A 25,824-nucleotide genomic window follows, 5' to 3' on the forward strand; every position below is an offset into this window, starting at 1 on the left:
TAAAGACAATGTGATTTAATTCATACAGTGTTTATTTTTAATTTTCTAGAAAAATATATGTGTATAACATATATATATATATATATATATATATATATATAACATTTGAAAAATGAAAATATACATAATAATCCTTATCAATATTCCTTGCGATAGTACATGTATTTTTAATATAAGATGTATGAGATATGCATTACATAAAAATATATGAAATATAAAAAATACCAAAAAATCTTTATTAATATTTCCTTTAGTAGTATATTGTATCACACACACACACACACACACACACATTTTACATTTTACATTTAATATTTGAAAAATGAAAATATACATAAAAAACATATGAAATATAAATGTGTAAGATATGTATTACATAAAACTATATGAAATATAAAAATACAAAAATATATACATGGTTATGTACAAAATATATACAATTAATAATAAACAAAATATACATTTATTTACAAAGGTATCCTATAATGTCCCCATGGTAACGTGTCAGTCGAATCAGGTACGATATACCGCTTGTCATCGTACGGACTCAGAGCAATTTTCGTCTCGCGGACGGTATACACTTTGTGCAATTTCGATCTTATGCAAGATTGCTGTCGTGTCATTTCTATTTCGTCATTCAAACACCGCGTGTAATCGTCGAATGTTATCGTTCTCGCAACAACGTTACTTTTGACGCCTTTAACCTTCTTCGTATCCTTTTTCCCGTCCACTCTCACCGCGTACATTTTTGCTCTAAGCCCGACGAATTCGGTCATCATCGCGCCGTTATTTTCATCTTTCATTAAACCCGGCACTTTTTTGTTCGCGAGCGGTATATCGTACGCATTGTCTATCGCATAATCGCTCGTATCAAATCGGTTGATATCGCGCTTCATGTTTTCATAGACATCTTCGCACTCAATGTGGTATATAAGACTGTCTGTGTCGGTGTACATTACCCGGCATTTATCACGATATAGCGGTGACATGTACTCATGATGAAATTCGTACAAGCACGTTTTAGGAATGTCGAGTATGCACATGCCGACATAGATTGGTTTATAAAATTTTACTTCAAGTTTGCGTAACTCTATGGCAACCAGATTCTCCAAAAAAATACTTCGACTATGGAAATTTGGTTTCGCTATCATTGCTTCTGCGCCGTATCGTCCGTCCCACTTTGTTAATAATTTTACGTCGACACGATTACGCACATTTTCCATCGTCTTGCCAAATACCGCGTTATTCATCAGTTTATATAAATTTTTTTCAAAATCATTTTTCGCGAGTGTTCTAAACTGTGTATTTAATTCGATATAACTGCGAAGCCACGGAGATTGTGTAAATTGTAATACGAGATGTATTTTTGTAACGCGAAGGTCGTGTCGCGTACATTGCTGTAGGTTACGGTAGTGTATCACATAACGCTTCTTATCGTATAGCGTTGCGAGGAGTTTGTCTTGCCGCTTGCCGGGCGGCTTGTCGCGTGTCGGGCAAAACGGTAAGTCAGTGTGCGTATCGTGAAGATGTTGCGGGTACTCGAGATCGATTTCGAGGATATAACCCGTAGGCGAATCTAACGCGATCGATGCTACGTCAAAATTCGACACGTCGTCGACCCATCGAAAATCGGCATAGGGCAACGGTTGACACATTGCCCATCCGTACAAATTATTTACATCGAAATACATCAAGTACGACGATGGTTTCGATGGATCGTACGATTGTTGCATGTACTTGTTATTAGCGCGCGCGTATCTGTTGGAACACTGACTCAGACCACCGCGTATACCACGTTCGATAAACATGACCATGTCGATGTCGGTAAGCAATTCGAACGTAATCTTTGTATGCTTTAACATGGCATCCCACGTGTATCCGGGAAGAGTATAATAATACGCGGGGTCGAGTCCGTAACTTTTGATGCAACTATCGCGAAAGTTTTCAAAAATATCGGCTAATAACAAGACGTCGATTTTCAGGTACAAATCGCTATACTCGCCTAGCGTTCGAATGGAGAATCGCGTCCAGATGTTCTCGGCGTGCGCGTAATCGCTCTCGGATATAGTTTCACCGGTCAAAGAACTGTAAAACGATTCGCGCGGTGGTAAACATGTATCTTGCAACCTATCTACAGAGTCGACGTATTCGTATGGAAAGACGCCTTTCCGTGTTAATAAACTGAAATTTTCTGCAGATAAATTTTGAAATTCCGATTTTAAAATTTTGAGTTTGTCTTTGTCTAGATAAGATGCCAATTTGTCGAGACTTGCCGTAAGAAATTTGTACGAATCGATAAAACTTAATTTTATATAATTTTTCCAATTGTCTTGTGCAACTTTAACAGTTTTTGTAAACGATATATATTTTTCCTTGGTTATCGGAAGTAATTCGATTTCCCCTTCGAACGCTGTGGCTATATCCTCGATAATGAAATGCGCGTCGTAACCTGATAAATTATGAAAGACTATCGGAATATATAATGATTCTTTGTAATTTAGATTGCAATTTGAGTGCGCAGGATATAGCGACCCCTATATCGTCCGGTCAAATGACAATGATCGCGTACGCGTGTATCGTCTTCTTGCGTAAACGGTTTTTCGCATATATGGCAATGCGTTGCGCTGTGAAATATTTCCCACTCGTCCGATGTTAAATTTACCATGGAGACATTTGTAGTCATTAAAATAGTCTTTACACGTAACGCTAAATTTTTAAGTTCTTCGGCGAACCACGCGATACAATCAATACTGCGGCCAGAATGGTACGCGGATAACGAGTCGTCGAACGAACAATGCATATAATACGCTATACTAAACACCTTATGATGCTGATAATTTTTTTCTTCGTCAGTCTTTGTCAACGCACATTCCAAATCGGCATAGATCACAAATGGAAGCCGCTCTTTCCTGTTGTAATTGTTGAACGATAACCACTTGTCCTTATCGCTTGGCAATCGGATAGCGCAGTCGTTTATTTTTCCGCAGTCTACCGTATGTGACTGCAACTTGTCCTCCGATCCGAAATAGTGCAAGCATCTGTAAAAGAATATTTAAATTAAAGATTTATGCAATGCATTATATTTTATAATTACATAAACTATTTAAATTATACGTACCGATCACAGATATATTTCTTGTGATCCTTTTTACTCAACTGTGAACTGACAAGTCGCGATAGATTTTTGATACATGCGAAATGTCCGACGCTGTTACCGTCTTTCACGTACAACAAGTTGACGTGCTCTCGTTTCTGCTCCGAAAGACGTACCGGGACAATGCTGTTCTCTTTCTCAATGCTGTACGCGTTGATGGAGATATTGTTTATGTGTTCAAACTTTTTTAGTTGGTTCAACGTCATCGGAAACTCAATGTCCCGGAGATTCAGCACTGTCGCGTAATGCGGGTACGATTATTCCCGTTCCGCATTCCTTTCTGCGGGATATAGAGCGGCGACCACTGCCCACGCGAAACACGCATTGTCTTTTGATTTTATGTTTATTACCGCTCTCTTCATCACAATCTCCCGCGGCAATTTAATGTGACATCCCGCGCGCATAGGATTATACTTATTTATATTTACAGTTAAATTCTGTATTCGCGACAATGCCCAGCCACTATCGCGTTCCTGAAATTCTTCTAGCAATGCTAGGGTGGGCTCAATAACGCTACACTCGTACCACTCGTGTAAATCAGACGTGCGAAAGAGTTCACAGTTTCTCGTATTGATACTTTTATTCGCACGCTTATCACCCGACACAAATTCACCATTGAATATAGTGTTCATTTTTACACTGTTGTGTCTTCTTATAACGTCTTGCACTTGCTCGAGCACGATGTCTTTGGCATCCTCGAGAAATTGACCAGGTTCGATATGGTTTGCGTTAATCACAGCACCGGTCAGAATACCGTTATCGAACGCGGTATCAATCTCGCGCCACACAAGTTCATTTTGATGCGCGCTACATCCGGCACCCGCGTTATTGTCGCCACTGTAATTACCACCACTGGGCATAAACTGTCTCTGCAATCGAGTCTTTGCACCTTCGAGTCGCGCGATCCGAGCAATCAGCGATTGTCGATTCCCGATCGATAATCGTGGTCGTTTGATCCGACTTTGTTCTTCCAGCGACTCGATGTACTCGTTGCATCGTTGTAGCCATGCAAAATATTCGCCCAAGGTAGCAATTTGGCGGGACCGCTCCACCAGGTCGCGTTCAGTCTGCTCGATGTTTTCCATTTTATATATAATCACACAATATATATATTATCACACTTTCTGATAGAACACTATACTTTTTGACTATACCGACGTGTCGATGCGCTTTCAAATCACGTACTATGATCTGATGCGCTTCGATCCTTCTTATATTCAACCAACAAACTTTCAGAGATTGTTGGAGGCACAAAAGAAAAAATTTTTTGTAACTGAACCTAGGGTTGAAAATGTGTTGTTATCTCGCTATGATTCACAGATTGCTCGAAAAGGTCGGACCCCGAAATATCTCAAAAATGTGTTGTTATCTCGCTATGATTCACAGATTGCTCGAAAAGGTCGGACCCCGAAATATCTCAAAATAAGTTTATGACATAGTTATAAAAAAAATATATAAGGGTATAAAAAACCTTTTATAACCTTATATATATTTTTTATAACTTTATGTCATCCTTCTTATATTCAGCCAACAAACTTTCAGAGATTGTTGGGGCACAAAGAAAAAATTTTTTGTAACTGAACCTAGGGTTGAAAATGTGTTGTTATCTCGCTATGATTCACAGATTGCTCGAAAAGGTCGGATCCCGAAATATCTCAAATGAAGAGGATTCTGCTGCACTAGAGTATCATTTCTTTCGTTGCTCTTCTGTGTTTCGGTGGTCTGCTGCACTAGAGTATCATTTCTTTCGTTGCTCTTCTGTGTTTCGGTAGTCTGCTGCACTAAAGCATCATTTCTTTCGTTGCTCTTCTGTGTTTCGGTTGTCTTGTGCAATGGCTGAAGAAAACGTAATTATCATCGACGATGATACGGTGGCTGAAGAAAACGTAATTATCATCGACGATGATACGGATGATGATTACGATTATTGGATGGATCCAGTTGTGGCGGAGAGGATGGAGATAGAGAGAGAGGAGAGAGATGGAAGATGATAATCTCCATGAATCATCAGACGAGGAAATAGAAATAGAACCCATAGCAGACAGTGATTATGAGAGTGATAGTAGTGATGAACTAATACACTCTAAACATCGAAATTTAAACTTGACTAAAATAATGGCATTGGATCACACGAAGATATGTTGCATTTCCTATTACTACATGGAAAATGGATCAAAATATTGTACCGAGTGCTTCTATAGATTATCATTCCTATTCTTAGAAGCTGGTTTTGTTCGGGAACATAGATGCACATATTATGAACATTTATCTAATATGTCTTGCAAAGAATGTAACAAATCTTTGAATCAAATATTGGCCTGCAACATGTGCCCTATTTGCACAAATTAAATAAATAGATCATGGATAACATTGTAAGTAACTTATAATTTATAATCAAAAGTATCTTAAAATAAATTATTAAAATAATTTAAACTAATGAAATGCATATATTTTCTTCTGTTTTCAGAAACGGCTTCCCCAACATAGCCGACGGCCTATTTTATATATTATTATTTTTCTTTTATATTGTATACTTTTTATTAAACTCACACATTTAAATAAATTATATATATATATATATATATATATATTTAATTGTAACAAAAAATTGCAATTATTTATACGCCTTTCTCTTGCGCTCTCTCTCGCACTAATTATAAGTCTCGCTATCGTTCTCTCTCGTACACGTTCTTTTCGCACTCTTATCGTTCTCTCTCACACGCGCGGCAAGGGTACAAAGCAGCCGAACATCAGCAATAAAAAATAAATAAATAAAAAATAAATAAATAAAGAAGAAAGAGAAAAAGAAAAAGAAGGTTCCAAGATCCAATCCTTCAAAGGAATATCGCTGTTTATATTGTTTTATTGTTTATACTTGTCATAAAACAACACGTCCCCAAGCGTCCCCCGCGCCACCGAAATCCCGCGTGATGTCATCCCTGATAGGACCTGAGTTAGAACCCGCGTGACGTCATCCCCCTCCATCCTGCGTGACGTCATTCCCCCGCGCCGCTGAGATCCCCTCGCCCCTCACTCCCCCTGAGAGGACCTGAGTTAGAACCGGCCTAGTACTAACTACTTTGTCGTTACCGCGTAGCACCAGAACGCGCTCGCCGCCACCGCCACCGCCGCCGCCGCCTCTACCGTCGACGCTCTCGTCCTCCTCTTCCTCCTCGACGCCATACAGATATTCGTCATCGTCATCGTCGTCGTCGTCGTTCCTCTCCCCGGTCCTCTCGCCCGGTCGTCGCGATCGCTGTCGCCGTTTGCGAAGAATCGCGGCTTTCAGATATGCGCCTATGTCGCGCAGCTCGTACGATCCGACGGGGATCGCGATCGTCTCGTCGTTATCGTCGAAGTAAAATTTATTGTTCGAGGAATTCACGTTCGGTATCGTGTTGTAGGTTTCGAAATTGGTTAGACCGAGTTCGTAATCGTCGTCGCTCAGATCCAGCGGCGGAAAGTAGCTCGCCGTGAGAACGCTGCTTCTCCCGATCAGTGTGAGAATCAGCGACATGGTAGCGCGCGATCGTCATTAGAGACCGAAGGGCTTCTTTCTTCTTCCCCAATCGGCTCGTCGAAGAAAACGCAGGCACAATTGTCCGCAGACGCTCTGATCGTACGTCTGCTGAGAGTCGCGATTGTACGCGATGCGCGTGTCGCGTCCGAGATAGCGCTCGAGTTCCCGCGGCGGTCGAAGATTGCCGAAAGCGTCGAAATAGATCGCGTCTTTTCCCCTTTTCGCGTACGCCACCCAATGCGTACCGGGCCCCAAAGCGTCGTCCAGGTTCACGATACCGCTCTTGTTGCGACGAACTCGCGCGGGCAACGCGTCACGCATAAACACGCCTCTGAAGTGGCGCACGCGAGCGCGCGCGGCCGCGCGATTCAACGGTTCGTTCGTCGTAACGCCGATCGGAGCCACGACGCCGTCTAACGTCCGCGCGGACGCGCGAATTTTTTTTTTTTCTTAACCGTTCGTCTACTTCTTCTCGCTACGCCTCTGCCACGCTTGTAAGGCGTGAGATACAAACCGCTACCTTCCAGCGCTCGATTGTGTCGTTGCAGCTCCTCCAATTGTCGACGCGCCGCTTTGCCGTCGTTCACCATCTTCGCCACGCCGGCCGCTCTGCCGATTAGCGATCCCAATGCTCCGAGTGCCGGCAACAGCGGCAAGAAGCCGCCGCGTTTCGCTACGGGAAGAGCTCGTTTCCTCGTCCTCTTCGTCGTCGTTGTCGTTCTTCTCTTGCCACCGCCGCCGCTGCCCTTCTTCGCGCCTCTCCGCGTTCCAACCATACCCATCCCCAGTTTCGTCTTCGCCTTCATAGCAGCCCATACGGTCGACGCTGCTACTCTCTCGCCGAGAGTCGAATCCCCGGCCCGGTTACGCTCGAACGCTCTCGCTCCGAGCGCTCGATCCGCGACATGTCGATCGGCGAGATCGCCGCTCCGCGAATAGGCGATGTCGTGCTCGCGGCAAGCCGCGTCCAGCGAATTGACGCCTCGATCGCCTCGTGCGAGCCGCTTCGCGAGACGAGTACCGGGACCGCAAAACTGATATCCGGGTATATGTAGTTCGAACGGAAGGGTGTTTATAGTTCTATCGAGTAAACCTCTACCGCAGACGGTAGCCGTCGCGGCGCCCTCCGCGTATCTCATACGCTCCGATCGCCGACGCGCTCGTCGTTACGCCATTTCGTTTCGTATGCACTCGCCGCAGTCTTTGATGCACGGTGGCGGACCGTCGATGTGCACTTGTTGCCACGGTTGATTGTGATGCTTATGACAGAGACGATAGCGTTGCACATCCGGATCGTCCTTCAGATGTATAGGCAATTTGTCCCACAATCGATCGACGAAATGACCGTACTTGTCCAGCAGAAGCTTCTTCGGAATGTACTCCAACTGATCTACGCTGAGTCCGAGAATAGCGGAATCGTTCACCAATAGAATAAACATGTTGATTTGTCGCGCGCGCGCGCAAGCGTGAAACGCGCGTAACGTTATCGCGTCACCGTCGTCGATCGGACACGCCTAACGACGCGATCGTTTTCCCTCTATATATATAAGAGCGAGCGCGAATTCTCACCCGTTGCTCGCTCGCGAGTCTGCGCACTGACGCGCAGATTCGCTCGCGACAACGGGGAAGAATCGTGAGAAAGAGAGAGAGAAACGATGCGTTTCGTGCGTCAACCGATCGCGATAAGAGTGTCGAACGTCGACGGTAAGACGCGCTCGATGAGCGAGGAACCGCGAAAACACGGTCGTCTGTTACCGACCGCGATTCGCTGCGTGATCTGCGGTCCCTCTAATTGCGGTAAAACGAACGTGCTGATAAGTTTTCTGGAGAGTCCTCACGGCGTGCGATTCGAGAACGTGTACGTTTACTCGAAATCGTTGCATCAGCCTAAGTATCGATATTTAGAGAAGTTGTTAAAACCTATGCGAGATATCGGTTACTTCACGTATTCGAACAATGTCGACGTCATCTCGCCAAGCGAGGCGCTACCGAACTCAATATTCGTGTTCGACGACGTGGCCTGCGACAAACAGGACGCTGTGAGGGAATACTTCGCCAGGGGGCGTCACGCCAACGTCGATTGCTTCTATCTGTGTCAATCGTACGCTGAGATACCGAAACATCTGATACGCGGCAACGCGAATCTGTTGATACTCTTTAAGCAGGACGGTACTAATCTGAAACACGTGCACAACGATCACGTGAATACCGATATGCCTCACGACGATTTTCACGCGCTGTGTCGCGCGTGTTGGAAATATCGATACGGTTTTCTAGTGATCGACAAAGATAGCGCGTTGCGCAACGGTAGATACAGGCGAGGATTCAACGATTACGCCGTGCCGTAGGGTGTCGCGATCGTCGTCATCGTCATCATTATCATCGTCGTCGTCATCGCTAGGATAAATCAGTCGTCCCGAGACGGACGCGATCGTAGGGGGGGAGAGAGAGATAAGAGAGAAGGCGAGACGCCGACGAACGACGCGCGATGATGGACGTCGATAGACGCGAGAAAACCGCGAGAGAGATAGCGAAAACGCGCGCGTCGATTCGCAAGAAGCACAGAGCGTTGAAGACTGGTAGGATGGAGAGCGAGACTGCTCTGGAGACGCGTTTCAAACCGATCGTCGAACCGTTGCGTCGTATCGCCGAGCGCGTCGGAGACGATTCCGCGCGAGGCGCGAGCGCGAGAGAGGAGGAGCGGGTGAAGCGCGAGATCGCGAAGAGCGAGATCGATAATGACGGCGGCGACGACGATTACGACAACGACGCGTTAGCGCAGGGCGTCAAGAGGACGGCGACGCGGGAGGAAAAAGAGGAAGACGAGGAGGAAGCGGAGGAGAGTGAGTTACCGCCGCTATCAGCGAAAGGATTCAAGGCTAAGCGATCTCGGCGTCTGGATGGAACGTCGAATTCGCCCGCGGCGACTTCCACGCCCGTAGGAGCGTTGGACGTGTCTCCCGCGAGGAGAGATCTCTTTGCGGAGCCGCTCGTCGAGGAGACGTTCGAGACGAGCGACGACGCCTTCGATTCGCCCGCGACGCTCGAAACGTCGGTCAGACGGTCTCTGCGGACTCATCGAGTGCGAAATATCTTGCGCGATCAATTGGGTCCATTGGCGCGAAGGTACGTAGGCGCTCTTCTCAGCGGCGGCGCGATTTCGATCACGTTTACGGGGTCTACTTCGCCGACGCCGGCAATATGCTCGGAAACAAGCGGTTTGACGTAGGTGCGGACGACACGATATTTGTGGACGGCGTCAGATACGCCGGTACTCCCGGTCTGTACGAATTGATCTTCAAGAGAATTCCCGACGATCTCAAGTACACGGAGAGAGACAAAGCGGCGTACAAGAGCATGCAACTGCTGCAAACTAACGCTCACAGACGCGAGCACAATATTCGCATGCCTGTATTAGGAAACAAGGGATACAAGTACAAGCACGTCATAGCTCCGATTTTACAGACGGGTAGTCCGAAAAAGAGGATCGGCGGGAGTCGCGTGCCGCAGGCTACGCGCGTGCCGTCGACTATGCGTGTGACCGGCGATATGGTGGACTACGTTCACTGGGACGATCCGAACGAATTGGTGGATCGTCTTCGATTGCTGGACGCTTCTCGTCAAGCTGGCAACAACGCTCACGACAACGAAATCCTGTCGATAATCGAGGAGCTTCGCGAGGCAAGATACTGTACGATATCGCGTCGACGTGTGCGCGCGAGTCATTCGACGACGCGATGTCCGTGAACAAGTTCGATGTGTCGCTGCGAAGAAGACGCAGATACGGTCGCGACGTCACGAGCGGTAGATTGCGCGCGAGCGTGGAATCTCTGCGAAATTACGTGCGCGACAACGCGCTATGCCTGGCCGTTTCCGACGCCTCTTCCTCCGCGCCGCATTACGACGCGCGATGTCTTAAGATACACCGAGTAGCCTGGCCGATCGATGACGATGACGCGACGAGCAAGAGTTACGTCGAACGCGTTTTACACGACGTGAGAGCGCCAATTACCGCGCGGACGTCGCGGGTATAACGATGCGATTGGAGAACAGCGCAGATCACTCAGCGAAGAGAATCATCGCTCTGTACAAAAAGATCGACGCTCTCGAGAGCGCCGCGGACGAAAGAACGCGCGCTTTGAAAACCGACGTTTCTCAGATTCGAGCGAAGGAGAACGCTCTCGAGAATCGACTGCAAACGCTGGAGAATCTGCAGACGCTCGCCGCGACGAAGATCGAGGTCGCCGAAGCGGAGAGATCCGCCTCGCAGACGCGCGCGGCCGCGGACAAGCGACTGAGCGATCTGGAGAACTCCGTCGAGACGAATCGCGCGATCAAGGACGCGTTGAACAAACTGTTGCGCGATCTAGAGACCTCGGTGACGCGGATCAAAGAGATCGACGAGAGGATAGAGAAGCGAGTGCGCGTCTTGGAGAGATCTCTGTCGCAGGTGAACGACGTCGCGACGAAGAGCGAGAGAAATTGCGCAGCGTTGAGCTGCCACGACAGGACGCTGCAGAAGCTGACGGCGAAGGCTCAGACTTCTAACGCGAAATTGCGGGAACTGGACGCCGAGGTGTCGCGTCTAAGGAAAGACGCGAACGAATTCGCGCGGAAAACGGCAGCGGCGACGGCGGCGATTCCTAAGACGAGCGAATCGAATAAGGTAGTTATAAAACTGGATGGTAAAGCTCCGAATAAGCAGTCGAAAAGAGGGTAGCGTCGCGACGAATCTTATTTAAAAAAAAATAGAGAGCGCGAGCGAGATGAGCGCCGCGAAACGAAAACTCGTGAACGAACTGCACGCGCCAGCGAGAAAGAACTTCCCCCGCCGCCGCGTCGCGGTGCGCGGATACGACGATCTGTGGCAGGACGTCGTCGAGATGCGTCCTTACGCCAGGCACAACAGAGGCCACAATTACATACTCACCGTCATCGACGCTCTGAGCAAGTACGCGTGGGCGGTACCGCTCAAGAGAAAGAGCGGCGACGAGATCGCTCGAGCTTTGTCGGGCATAGCGCGCGCCTCCGGACGCTGTCCGAGAAACCTGCAAATGGACAAAGGAAGGGAGTTCTACAACGCCGAGGTGCGCGGATTCGTCGAGAAACGCGGAATCAATCACTACTCTACGTATTCGGTGCTGAAAGCGTCGATCGTCGAGCGTTTCAATCGCACGCTCAAGAACTCGATGTGGAAGTACTTCACGCTGAACGGAAGGTACAAGTGGCTCGACGCGCTGCCGCGTCTAATGTTGGAGTACAACGCTCGCAAGCATCGGACCATCGGGATGCGCCCGATCGACGTGACGCCCGCTCGAGCGTCGAGACTCCTGTCGACGGTGTACAGCCATCCGAAGATCGCCGCTCCGGGAAAGTTTCGACCGAACGATCCCGTGCGCGTGAGCAAATACAAGACGCTGTTCGAGAAGGGTTACCGCCGAATTGGATCGCAGAAGTCTTTCGCGTGGCCGAGGTGCGAAGGACGAATCCCGTGACGTATCTGCTAACGGATTCGCGCGGCGAGCCGATAGCCGGCGGATTCTACGAGCACGAGTTACAGCGAGTCTCCGATCCTGACGTTTATCTCGTGGAGAGAGTGTTGCGACGAAAGGGCGACATGGTGTTCGTGAAGTGGCTGGGAATGGACAAGTCGCATAATTCTTGGATTAATAAAGCTAACATATTGTAACGCATTGTAGCGAATATATATTTTTGCGCTGATATTAAGATAAGAAAATACATTATGTATATTAAAGATAAGAACATACATTATATATTAAGATAAGAAAATACATTATATATTAAAATAGGAAAATACATTATATATTAAGATAAGAATATACATTATGCATATTTTAGAAATACATCGCGCCGCACTTTTACGAACTATCGACGCGCGCTTCCCCGCTCGCGACCGCCCCTTCGTTACAGAGGTATCTTGTAGTGCCCCCCACGGCAGAGTGTCGGTCGAGTCGGATACAACGTAGCGTTTGTCATCGTACGGACTGAGCGCGACCTTCGACTCGCGCACGGTGTACACCTCGTGTAACTTGGACCTCAAGCACGACTGCTCGCAGGTCATTTCGATCTCGCGTCTCAGACAACACGCGTAATCGTCGAACGTTAACGTCCTCGCGACGACGCTGCTCTTCATACCCTTGCTCTTCTTAGTGTCATCCCTACCCTCGACTCACAACGCGTACATCTTCGCTCTGAGTCCTACGAATTCCAACATGAGAGCGCCGTTATTCTCATCCTTCATCAGACCGAGAACCTTCTTATTCGCGCGCGGCATGCCGTAAGGATTGTCGACGATGTAATCGTTCGTGTCGAATCTATCGATGTCGCACTTTATTCGCTCGTACACGTCCTCGCATTCGACGCTATACACGAGACTATCCGTATCGGTGTATAATATTCTACATTTATCACCGTAGAGCGGTAACATGTATTCGTAGTGAAAAGCGTACAGACGAATCTTAGATATATCGAGAATAGACATGCCTACGTAGATCGGTTTATCGATATTCGCCTCCAATTTGCGCAATTCCACGGCCACGAGATTCTCCGAGAATACGCTTCTACTATGGAAATTCGGTTTGGAGATCAACGCCTCGGCTCCGAATCGTCCGTCCCATCGCGTCACGAGTCGAACGTCCACGCGATTGCGCACATTCTCCATGGTTTTGTCGAAGACGGCGTTGTTCATCAACTTGTACAGATTCTTCTCGAAATCGTTACTCGTGTTAATGCGTAAGCGCGTATTAAGTTCCACGTACCCGCGTAACCATGGCGATTGCGAGAAGCGCAGTGTGCGATGATTCTTCGTCAGGCGCAGGCCGTGACGAACGCACTGCTGCAGATTGCGATAGTGCGTGACGTATCGGCGCTTATCGTACAGCGTGACTAGGAGTTTATTCTGTCGCTTTCCCGGCGGCTTGTCGCGCGTTGGACAGAACGGTAGATCGGCGTGGGCGTCGTGCGAGTCGGCCGGATAGTCGAGATCAACCTCCAGAATGTAGCCGACGGGCGAGTCCTCCGTCACGGACATCACGTCGAGACTCTCAGGATCGTCGACCCACTCGAACCGCTCGTACGACAACGGTTGACACATCGCTCAACCGTACAGATTGTTAATATCCAGATACATCAGATAGATCGATGGTTGCGACGAATCGAACGCGCTCATGTACTTGTTGTTCGCGCGGGCGTATCTGTTCGAGCACTGGCTCAGACCACCGCGTATTCCACGTTCCACGAACATCGTCATATCGATATCGGTGAGCAGCTCGAAACAGACTCCCGTGAACTTCAGCATCGCATCCCATGTGTATCCCGGCAACGTGAAGTAGTACGCGGGATCTAAACCGTAACTCTCCAAGCAGGCGGCGCGAAAATTTTCGAACACGTCTGCGAGTAAAAGAACGTCGATCTTTAGATAGAGATCGCTGTAATCGCCCAACGTTTCAACGCGAAATCGTTCCCAGACGCTCGTCGCGCGCGCGTAATCGCTCTCGGACACAGTGTCAGCGAGCTGTAGAATGACTCGCGCGGTGGGAGACGCGTCTCCCATAATCTCTCGACGCTGTCGACGTACTCGTACGGAAACACGCCCTTGCGCGTGAGAAGCTCGAAGTCGTCGTCGGAGAGATCGCGAAACTCGCTTCGCGCGATCGTCAGTTTGCTCTTGTCGAGATACGACGCCAGCTTCTCGAGACTAGCACCTAGAAACTTAAACGAGTCCACGAATCGTAATTTTACGCATCTGGAACGCGCCGCGTCTCCGTCGGCCCGCTCCTCCTCCGCCGCTGTGTCTCGAACGGTCTTCGCGAAAGCTATGTACGATTCCTTCGTCAGAGGCAACAACTCGACGCTGCCAGGATACGCGTTAGCCACATCCTTGATAATGAAGTGCGCGTCGTAACCCAATAGATTGTGAAAGAATACGGGTATGATGTACGAATCCTTGTAATTCAAATTACAGGAATGCGCCGGACCTCTGAAACGGCCGGTCAAGTGGCAGTAATCGCGCACGCGAAAGTCATCCGCCTCGAACGGTCTCTCGCACGCGTAACAGCGCGTCGCGCTCGCGAATCTCTCCCATTCGTCCGGCGTGAGATCAGCCATCGGTATCACGGCGTCGAGAGCAGCCTTCGCGCGATGCGCCAATTCGCGCAACTCGCGCACGAACCACGCGACGCAATTCTCGCCGCGATAGAATCTGTACGCCGACGCAGCGTCGTCGAAGGAACAGCGCGTGTAATAACCTACGCTATGAACCTTATGATGTTGAACGATCGCCGTATTCGCGGTCCTCCTCCTCTCGTCCCCGTCCTTCCTCTCCAACGTGCACTCCAGATCGGCGTACACGACAAACGGAATTCGCTTCTTCCTCGAATGATGATCGAACGTTAGCCACTTATCGTCCTCGCCGGGAAGAACGATCTGCGAAGAAATACAAAATAGACGTTGGACAGATATTTCGCGTCGAACCGTTTTTTTTCCGTACGATCGAACACTCACCGATCGCACACGTACGCCCTGTGTTGTCGCTTGCTCAATTGCGCGCTGACCAGACGAGACAGATTTCTGATGCAGGCGAAATGTCCTACCGCGTTACCCTCGCGCGTCGTATCGCTCAGATACAGCAGATTAATGTGTCTCTCCCTCTTTCGATCCATCAGACGAAGAGGGACGATGCGAACTCCGCCGCCGCCGCCGTCACCCTTCCCGCGCCGTTTCTCTCCTACATATACGTCTCCGTCTGTATACGTTCACCGATATATCGTTCAAACGCTCGAACCGTCCGATTCCGTTTAGAGTCATAGGTAACTTCGCGCCCTCCAGATTCAACATCGTGGAGTAATGCGGGTATCGCGAACTTCTATCGCTGTGCCCGTCGACGGGGTACAGAGCGGCGACCACCGACCACGCGAAACACGTCTCGTCGTTGGTTCGCACGTTGACCACCGCTTTCTTCATCTGAATCTCTCGCGGCACTCGCACGTAACACCCTGCGCGCATAGGATTGTATCTGTTCACATTCACCGTTAAATCGAGTATGCGCGACAAGGCCCATCCGCTGTCGCGCTCCTGAAACTCCTCCAAAGACGCTATAATATCGCCGACGACGCGACTCTTGTACCACTCGCGCAGATCCGTCGTAGGTAGAAGCGGATGGTTTCTCGTGGCTATAGTCTTAACAGCGATTTTATCGCCCGAAACGAATTCTCCGTTGAACGTTGTATTCACCTTAATGCTGTAATATCGACCCATAACGTCTCGCACGCGACGAAACACGGTGTCCCTGGCGTTCTCGAGAAATCACAAGGGTTCGATGTAATCGAGATTAATCACCGCGCCGGTCAACACGCGTCTCTTGGAAGCCGTATCGACCTCGGACCACGAGAATCCCTCGCGCGGCTCGATCTCGTCGCCACCCTCGCGTCCCTCGACCTCGCCCCCGTCCTCGCTTCTCTCGACACCCGCGCCCTCGCGCTCGAAACGTCGCCGTAGATCGTCCTTCGCGCCGGTCACTCGCAGGATTCGAGCGACCAGAGAGGAGATCGTCCCCGTCGAGATTCGTCGACGCACGTCTCGGCGCAACGTCGCGAGACACTCGTCGCATCGTCTCGTCCACGCGCGATAGTCCTCCGTCGTAGCGACGTCGCGCGCGCTCTCGAGCACTCGACGCTCTTTCTCGCGCATGGTCGCGTCCTCTCCTCTCCTGTGGATCGCAGTCGCCGTTTCTCTCTCCTATGGATCGTAGTCGCTGTTTCTCTCTCCTCCGCGGGGTCTTATCCACAGAGTCTCGCCCTGCGAATCCACGGGCAATTCGAACTCACGCCTTCGACGCGTCCCGGTCGCCCGTATCTCTTCGGCGCTCAATCTCACCGCTCTTCCGCCACACACCACGACCGTTTCTATCCACAGCTCTTCACGCGCGTCTCGGAAACCGATCGCTCGCCTCGTCGAATAGGTCCCGATGCTCCACGCAGTCTTCTCCTTTAACACTCGAGCGTAGCGGTCGATCGGTAGATCGGCGTACTCCTCGTTCATAGTACTTCACCCTTTGAACTCGTGACCGAACAGCATTCTCTTGCGAAACGGGTACGTGCGTCCATCGCCGCCTCGATTGTAAGTGTATCGCAACGATTTGCCCTCGTTATCCTCGGGCTGTTCGACCATACACTGGCATGGTGGATACTCGAACGGCCCCGGTACTCTATCGTAAGGAAAAAATAACCATTCGGATACTTAGCTTGATACCATTTACCGCAATTAACGTTGTGAATAATCGCTCTCCAACCGCTAGACAGAGCCGTCGCGACCCACAACTCCTCGCGCGGACTGTGCGTTTGAATAGATCTTCTCAGGTGATACGTCGCGATGTTCCATCGCGCGCTCTCCTTCAACTCGACGTCGCTCTCTATCGGACTCTCCAACTTTTCCCTCACAAATTTCTCGTACACTCCCAGGCCGGCGGACTTGTTCACCGTCCTACTGTCGACGGTAGAGGCGACTTCGACGGAACTTCCACCGTCGTTCATACTTCGTTTCTTCCCCAATCTCGTCGTCGAAAGAACGACCTACGAGTACGATGACGTCGAATAGCGACTTCGCGCCGATCGACGGTGTGTGCGCGCTTCGAAAAATCATCGCATCTTTATACGTTCGTTCGAACGACGATAACGTCGCGCGAACGGGAAAAAATTCTCCAGCGCGGTCTATTCGGCGATTACGCGATTTTTTTCTTCGGAAACGACGAATCCGTCGAGAAAACCGCATTCGCCCGGAATCGACGCGCGTAATCGCGCGCATTTCTTAGCGCGGCGCGTCCGAGAAGGAAAACGGAGACGGAAGCGTCGCCGCGAATCTCGCGCTCGTCTCGCTCTCGTCTAGCGCAAGCAAATCCGAGCGAGTAAATCCTAGCGAGATCTCTCTTCCTCTCTCGCGTTATCGCGCCGAGAAGGAGAGATAAGCGACGTCTCCCGGAAAAAAACGCGCGTCGGATGACGCGCGTAAACGTGAAATCGCGTAAACGTGAAATCGCGCGCGCGCCCGGCGAGGTCTTCGCCTCTCGGAGCAAATCCCTCCCCTGCCGCCGCCTAATTGACGCGCTCTCCATCGATCGAGAAAAAAATGAAGGATCGACGACCTTCGTCGGCGAGAGACACCGCTACTCGCAACGTGCTCTCCCGATAGATCGCGCATGTATTTATAAATGAAAATTATATTTAGGTTAAGCGAAATACGAGCGACGCGTTGCGATGCGACGAACTCGTATCCGACGCTTGGGACACGACGAGTCGAAGGAAACGTCAGCGGCCGCTTATCGCTTATCGCTCTCTCCTAAGCGCGCGCGACTAGAACGTCGCAAATCGACGGAAACGTCCGCGGTCGCCTATCGCGCGCGCCTAACGCGTCGTATCCAGGGACGCTCCCGACGCGTCGTATCTAAGGACGAACGCGCTCCATCCTTCTCTCGCTCGCGCCACCCCGTCCCTCTCGCTCGCTCTCCCGCTCGCGCCCTCTCCCCTCACCCTCTTCCCCCTCGCCCCACCCTCCGCCGCGCGCGCCCACCCCCCGCGTCACGACCGCGCCGTTTACCCACCCGACGGCGAGCTGCTCCCCTCGCCCTACCTATCCCCCCTTCGCTTCCCCTCGGCCCGCTCCCTGTCCCTCAGATATCTCTCTCGCTCTTACGGTGCTCTCTCTCACACCAATGGAAAAAGTGGCTCAGGAACGGCCCCTCCTCCCTACTCAGGCCAGCCCCTCCGGGGTACGCCACCTTGTCGTGGTGGAAGGGTTCGGGTGATCCAACGATCCGCTGTGGTAGTACCGAGGGTCCAACCCTCGGGAGGGTCGGCGAGGAGAATCACTCGCTAAGAGCGTACCAAGGCACCCGGCTTTGCCCAGGGGAGTCTGTCCCCCAAGGGTCACTGAAGAGACCCAATGTCGGTAGGGGAAAGAGACCCCGATTACAAACCCCGGCTGCACGGAGCCGATAGGGGAGGATTTCTATCCTCCCTCCGTGCTGGGGTGTGTGCCGGGTGCTCCTGGCAAGGGCTTCGACTCTGTGGGGAGAGGGGGTGAAGGTGCACCTTGTGTCTGGGGGCGACGTCCTTTTCAGGGCGTGCGTCCTGGCATGGGGTGTGGTGGATACCCAGTCGGGGGGATGTGGTTGGTCGGATGTTCCTGTTCCGGGGGGGGCGGCATCCTAGAATGTCGACCCGGCGCAGTGCTCCTTCCCGACGTCCCACAGTGGACAGAGGGGGGCCGGCTGGGCTCGCCCAGTCGGATGGGCCCTCTGTCTGGGGGGATGTGGGTGCCGGTCCTCCCTGTGTTCGGGTGGCGCCCATAGTTGGGCGTCCCCCGGCGCGGGGTGGAAGCGACGTCCCACAAGGGGGAGGGCCTCCACCGCCTGGCAAACGGCCTGGAGCGTGGCTCCAGGATACGCGCCAGGTAGGAGAGGCGACGGGTCGACAGTTTTACGTCCAAAGATATCCGGACAACCGGGCTTGTCCGGGTTGTCGACCTGGGTTGCACCGAGCCACTCGGACGTTTCCGAGCCCGGGACCGGAAATAAGTTAGCGCTGGAAGTGCATATTTTTTAATAAACTATAGCTCAAACAATTGCTCCTTAATTGCTCCGTCCGAATCTGCAATTTCTCCCCTTCTAAAATTAATAGTTTTTTTAATATTTGCAAAAAACGTAAATTTGACCATTTTTACTGAAAAACATGTTTCTAATGGTTTTCGGCAATTATATTAAGTATAAAACGATTGCTCTCTAATTGCTCCCTATTGCTCCATCATTAGTTTAACGGTTATTGCATTATTTTATCGAATTAATAAATAAATCATTTCACAAATGACGACGACGCCACCTGTCGGCCACTTATCGGAACTAAACGTTTTAATAGTTTTCGACAATTATATCCAACATATAACAATTGCTCCTTAATTGCTTCGCATTGCTCCATCGTTATAATTAATAATTATTGCATTTTTTGTATTGAAAATTAACAAATTAATCACTTCACAAGTGACGACCACGCCACCTATCGGCCGCCTAACGGAATTAAATATTTTAATAGTTTCCGACAATTCTATCCAACATAAAACGATTGCTCCTTAATTGCTTTGCACTGCACCATCGTTATAATTAATAATTGCATTTTTTTATCAAAAATTAACAAATTAATCATTTCACAAGTGACGACGTCGCCACCTATCGGCTACCTAACGGAATTAAATATTTTAATAGTTTTCGGCAATTATATCCAACATAAAACGATTGCTCCTTAATTGCTTTGCATTGCTCCATCGTTATAATTAATAATTATTGTATTTTTTATCGAAAATTAACAAATTAATCATTTCACTAGTGACGACGTCGCCACCTATCGGCCACTTATCGGAATTAAATATTTTATAATAATTTTTAACAATTATATCCAACATAAAACGATTGCTCCTTCATTGCTTTGCATTGCTCCATCGTTATAATTAATAATTATTGCATTTTTTATCGAAAAATAACAAATAAATCATTTCCCTAGTGACAACGTCGCCACCTATCGGCCACCTAACGGAATTAAATATTTTAATATTTTTCGGCAATAAATTCAATATAAAACGATTGCTCCTTAATTGCTTTGCATTGCTCCATCGTTATAATTAATAATTATTGCATTTTTTTATCGAAAATTAACAAATAAATCATTTCCCTAGTGACGACGTCGCCACCTATCGGCTACTTATCGGAACTAAATGTTTTATTAGTTTTCGGCAATTATATCCAACATAAAACGATTGCTCCTTAATTGCTTTACATTGCTCCATCGTTATAATTAATAATTATTGCATTTTTATCGAAAATTAACAAATTAATCATTTCACTAGTGACGACGTCGCCACCTATCGGCCACTTATCGGAATTAAATATTTTAATAGTTTTTAACAATTATATCCAACATAAAACCATTGCTCCTTCATTGCTTTGCATTGCTCCATCGTTATAATTAATAATTATTGCATTTTTTAATCGAAAATTATCAAATTAAGTATTTCACTAGTGATGACGTCGCCGCCTATCGGAATACATGGCTGAATGGCTAATGGCGCGAACATTCAAACATAATATATCAGCTCTATGGTTTAAAACTATATCTGTAAGAAAATAGTCAACTTTTCCTATTGAGCTTTTGGTAGAATAATTGCTCCTCGATTTTTTTTTCGAAATATTCAATCGCTCCATTTGTGCTATTAATATTTTATAACATATTAGCAAAGAAGCAATCATTTTCTTGGAGAAACATTTCCCATAGTCTATCGCAAATATATCCGACATAAAACGATTGCTCCTTAATTGCTTCGCATTGCTCCATCGTTATTTTAATAATAATTACATTTTCTTAACGAAAATTATCAAATTAATCATTTCACTAGTGACGACGTCGCCACCTATCGGCTACTTATCGGAACTAAATGTTTTATTAGTTTTCGGCAATTATATCCAACATAAAACGATTGCTCCTTAATTGCTTTACATTGCTCCAAAGTTATAATTAATAATTATTGCATTTTTATCGAAAATTAACAAATTAATCATTTCACTAGTGACGACGTCGCCACCTATCGGCCACTTATCGGAATTAAATATTTTAATAGTTTTTAACAATTATATCCAACATAAAACCATTGCTCCTTCATTGCTTTGCATTGCTCCATCGTTATAATTAATAATTATTGCATTTTTTATAGAAAATTAACAAATTAATCATTTCACTAGTGACGACGTCGCCACCTATCGGCCACCAAACGTAATTAAACATTTTAATAGTTTTCAACAATTATATCCAACATAAAACGATTGCTCCTTAATTGCTTTAAATTGCTCCATCGTTATAATTAATAATTATTGCATTTTTTAATCGAAAATTAACAAATAAATCATTTCACTAGTGACAACGTCGCCACCTATCGGCCACCTAACGGAATTAATTATTTTAATAATTTTCGGCAATTATATCCAACATAAAACGATTGCTCCTTAATTGCTTTACATTGCTCCATCGTTATAATTAATAATTATTGCATTTTTTAATCGAAAATTATCAAATTAAGTATTTCACTAGTGATGACGTCGCCGCCTATCGGAATACATGGCTGAATGGCTAATGGCGCGAACATTCAAACATAATATATCAGCTCTATCGTTTAAAACTATATCTGTAAGAAAATAGTCAACTTTGTCTATTGAGCTTTTGGTAGAATAATTGCTCCTCGATTTCTTTATCGAAATATTCAATCGCTCCATTTGTACTATTAATATTTTATAATATATTAGCAAAGAACCAATCATTTTCTTGGAAAAACATATTTCCCATAGTCTATCGCAAATATATCCGACATAAAACGATTGCTCCTTAATTGCTTCGCATTGCTCCATCGTTATTTTAATAATAATTACATTTTTTTAACGAAAATTAACAAATTAATCATTTCACTTGTGGGGTTATCTCTTATATCCCACGAAGGATTACGAGAGTCCCACTTATTAAGGTCGGTGGAATATATTGCACACGGTAATAAAGCACTGTTAATACGTAGTTCAATTTATTTATTTATTGCATTACACAAAGACCGCTAATCCGCCATGTTTTTTCTCTAGCCGCCAAAATAACTAAAACTGAAGAACCAGGAGTATATATATAAAGATAGGAACGCCTATTGGCTAAAACTAAACTTGTCCAGAATGTGGCGCTACTTGTGGAGGAACATCTCCACAATACTCCCCCCTGAGATAAAACTTAAAAAAAAATATATATGTAACGGATTTACGTAAATATAAATATAAGCTATTACATAAGATATAACTAATGTTGGCTGGAAAACTGAACAGTCTTTTTAACTTTCCCAGGATAAGTCTTTAAATTTAGATGAACACTGCTGCTTGGCGAGCTGCACGAAGGCCCGGCTGTCACTTCCTGGCGCGTAGGTTCATCGGGTAGAGCTGGTTGATCGTCTTGAGTGAAATAGGCCGGTTTGAGTCTATCCGTGGACACATTCGTTACCTGGCCGTTTACGTCTATGGAGAATACTCGGTCAGAAATTCTTTTGATGACTCGATGCGGTCCTGAGTAAGGATGTTCCAGGGGCCGTTTGACTGTGTCATCCCTTAGGAAAACATGTGTGCAAGTATATAAGTCCTTGTACACGAAAGTTTTGTTGCGTATGTGATGTGATGTAGGTTTTGGCCGGATTTGCTGCATCATTCTGCGAAAGGGTTCGACGAAGTAATGCGGGTCGATTGGCATGTCTTCGTGGTCGAAAAATTCTCCTGGAACTTTGAGAGTTTTTCCATAAAGAAGTTCTGCAGTTGATGCCTGAATGTCTTCCTTAAAACTCGAACGGAGACCTAATAGTACAACGGGCAAAACGTCGACCCAATTTGGATTGTCGTGGCACATGATTGCTGCTTTGAGGGTCCTGTGCCAACGTTCGATTAATCCGTTGGATTCAGGATGGTACGCCGTAGTTCGGTTGCGTTTAGTTCCGATTAAGTTTGTCAGGGCGTTGAATAAGGTTGCTTCGAATTGCGCGCCACGGTCTGTTGTAATGAGTTTGGGTGCGCCAAAACGTGATATCCAGGCAGTGAAAAAATGCTTTGCAATGGTGTCCGCCGAAATGTCTTTTAAGGGCACGGCCTCGGGCCATCTAGAAAATCGATCGATTAATGTTAGGCAATATCTAAATTCACCCACCTGTGGAAGCGGTCCTATTATGTCCAGGTGAACATGGTCGAAACGTGCATTTGGAACTGGAATCTTCTCCGGTACAAAATGATTGTGTCGTGCTATTTTGGAATGCTGACACTGTAAACAAGCTTTTGCCCAAGCTGCGATGTCTTTATTCATGCCTATCCAGACGAACTTCTGTGTTATCTGGCGTCTGGTGGCTCTTCCGCTGGGATGAGACATTCGGTGAACCATGTCGAAAATGCGTCGTCGTAAAGAAGTCGGGACGAATGGTCGAATTTCGCTCGTGGAACAGTCACAATAGAGGCTTGCGTTGCTTTCAGGAAGTAAGAATCTTTGTAATTTAAGTGTTGATGCAGGAGTTTGAAGCTCGCGTTGAAGTTCTTCATCCGTTGTTTGTTCTCGTGCAAGTTCTTCTGAGTCGACAATTACCGGCATTACTAACGCGTTTATCCTGGATAGTGTGTCGGCAACTAGATTATCTTCCCCTGGAATATGTCGGATGTCGGTGGTAAACTCTGAGATATATGTCAGATGTCGTGTTTGTCTAGGTGAAGCTCGCTCAGGCTTTTGTGCAAATGCGAAGGTGAGCGGCTTATGGTCAGTAAGAATGAAGAAGTTTCGACCTTCGACCATAAATCGAAAATGCTTTACGGCTGCATATATCGCCAACAACTCTCTGTCATATGCACTGTAATTACATTGTGCTGTTGTGAGTTTCCTGGAGAAGAAACAGAGTGGTTGCCAATTTCCGTCTTTTAATTGTTGAAGGACTGCGCCGATAGCGGATCCTGACGCGTCGGTTTGTATGGAGAACTGTGCGGAAGGGTCTGGGAATGTTAGTAGAACAGACTTTGCTAGATCGTCCTTGAGTTGTTAAAAGGCGGTTCTCATATCATCCGTCCAATCGACTGATATTTTGCTGCCTTTCTTTTGACTTGCAATTGCTTTCTGCAACAAAATCCGACGCAGTCTTGTAAGAAAGGAATCGGATAACGATCAGGTACCGTGGCGTCATTGAGCTTACGGTAATCACCGCATGGTCTCCAGTCTCCGTTTTTCTTCGCGACTAGATGTAATGGACTTGCCCAATTGCTTTTAGAAGGTCGGCATAATCCTTGTTGCAGCATATATTCGAACTCGAGCTTCGTTGCCTTTAGTTTTTCAGGAACGAGACGACGAGCTTTTGCTGTGACTGGCTGCCCTTTGGTTATGATGGCGTGCTCGACGTTGTGCTTTCGACGTAGCGGCATAATTGAACTCCGCGTGATTTTTGGATATTCGTTGAGTAGATCGCTATACGATGTATCTATTTTTAGGTGAGGTATTTGAAGGATGGAGATGTTGCCGAAATAGCCGGATACGTTTAGCCACGTGTTACCATCAATCAGTCTTTTACATCGTAAATCCACTAAAAGATTAAAATGCAATAGAAAATCAGTACCTAATATAGATTTACTCACGTCTGCTATTAAGAAAGGCCACCGGAATGTTCGGCGTAGCCCGAAATCTAGCTGAAGAAGTTTTTGTCCGTACGTCGAAATGGGTATGCCGTTTGCGGCGCACAGTACTAAATTTGATTTGTTGCACTCTGCCCTTGGCATTTTAGGAATTACAGAGACGTCAGCTCCCGTGTCCACTAGGAATTGGCTTCCTGAGCTGCGATCTGTAACAAATAAGCGGCGCAAAACTGTGTCCGAGGCGTCCGCCGCTGATGACACCTCAGGATTTAGTTTTCCTCTTTCTTTTCAGGTTTGTTCTTCCAACCGCAGGGTGAGGTACATTTCTTAGCCTCCTGGCCGAAGCGTTTATGATACCAGCAGTATTTCGATTCCGTTGAAGCTGATCTGGTGCGTGATTTACTGCGAGAACTGCCGCGTTGACGACGTGGGGTTAAACTGCGTCTTTTTGATTCGATGCGATCAAGCCTCTTGATGATCTCGCAAAGCTGGCCTTCCCAAGAAGTTGTACTAGCAGTCGCGGGTGTTACTTCCATGCCGCAGATATTGGTAGAGACTATATCGTGGATTCGATCTGCCATTGTTGCTAGTTTATCCAAAGCATCTTCGCTGGTGGAGAGCACAGTCTGCGTGTTAGTTGGCAGGCGCTGCATCCATAAGGATCTGAGTAGTCCTTCGGACACCTTGCCTTCTGCGAGGTCTCTCATATGTTTTAGTAGCCGGGACGGTCGCTGATTCCCTAATTCTGTTTGGTTCAGCAGCGTCTTCAAACGTTTTTCTTCGCTGTCTTGAAACTCGGTTAAAATTCGCGTCTTTAGTGCATCGTATTTAGCATTTTCAGGTGGATTTGTAATTAACTCGCTTACCTCGGCGAGAACCGATGCGTCTAACGCTTGAACAGCGTGGTAAAACTTAGTCAGGTCT

General features: G+C 47.5%; 2 protein-coding genes and 1 pseudogene across 2 annotated transcripts; 1 reads left to right on the forward strand and 2 right to left on the reverse strand.

Moving 5' to 3' along the window:
- Window positions 1-447: 447 nt before the first annotated feature.
- On the reverse strand, window positions 448-1,043 carry LOC145959627 (uncharacterized). The gene has a single exon (XM_083078644.1). The coding sequence runs from the start codon at window positions 1,041-1,043 to the stop codon at window positions 468-470; it is 576 nt and encodes a 191-aa protein (XP_082934770.1). The 3' UTR covers window positions 448-467.
- Window positions 1,044-9,165: 8,122 nt separating this feature from the next.
- LOC145966396 (uncharacterized) lies at window positions 9,166-10,421 on the forward strand (annotated as a pseudogene).
- A 12,137-nt stretch (window positions 10,422-22,558) lies between these two features.
- Window positions 22,559-25,436, reverse strand: LOC145966529 (uncharacterized). Its single transcript, XM_083090682.1, has 3 exons — window positions 25,223-25,436; window positions 24,468-25,106; window positions 22,559-23,928 (listed from the first exon to the last, which is right to left on the reverse strand). The coding sequence occupies exons 1-3, from the start codon at window positions 25,434-25,436 to the stop codon at window positions 22,559-22,561; spliced, it is 2,223 nt and encodes a 740-aa protein (XP_082946808.1).
- Window positions 25,437-25,824: the final 388 nt, after the last annotated feature.

This window comes from Camponotus vicinus, unplaced genomic scaffold, assembly GCF_025532165.1.
Source record: "Camponotus vicinus isolate PSW18456_S1 unplaced genomic scaffold, iyCamVici1.0 SCAF_1, whole genome shotgun sequence".
Taxonomy (NCBI): Eukaryota; Metazoa; Arthropoda; class Insecta; order Hymenoptera; family Formicidae; genus Camponotus; species Camponotus vicinus.

Excerpts from the sequence above, each read along its gene's own strand:
- LOC145959627 (XM_083078644.1), bottom strand. The coding sequence starts at position 1,043 with ATGTGCATACTCGACATTCCTAAAACGTGCTTGTACGAATTTCATCAT.
- LOC145966529 (XM_083090682.1), bottom strand. The coding sequence starts at position 25,436 with ATGGAAGTAACACCCGCGACTGCTAGTACAACTTCTTGGGAAGGCCAG. Across the intron at positions 25,107-25,222 it reads CGGCCAGGAGGCTAAGAAAT|ATCGCAGCTCAGGAAGCCAA; the intron begins GTACCTCACCCT and ends TATTTGTTACAG. Across the intron at positions 23,929-24,467 it reads GAGACCATGCGGTGATTACC|GGGAAGATAATCTAGTTGCC; the intron begins GTAAGCTCAATG and ends GACATATTCCAG.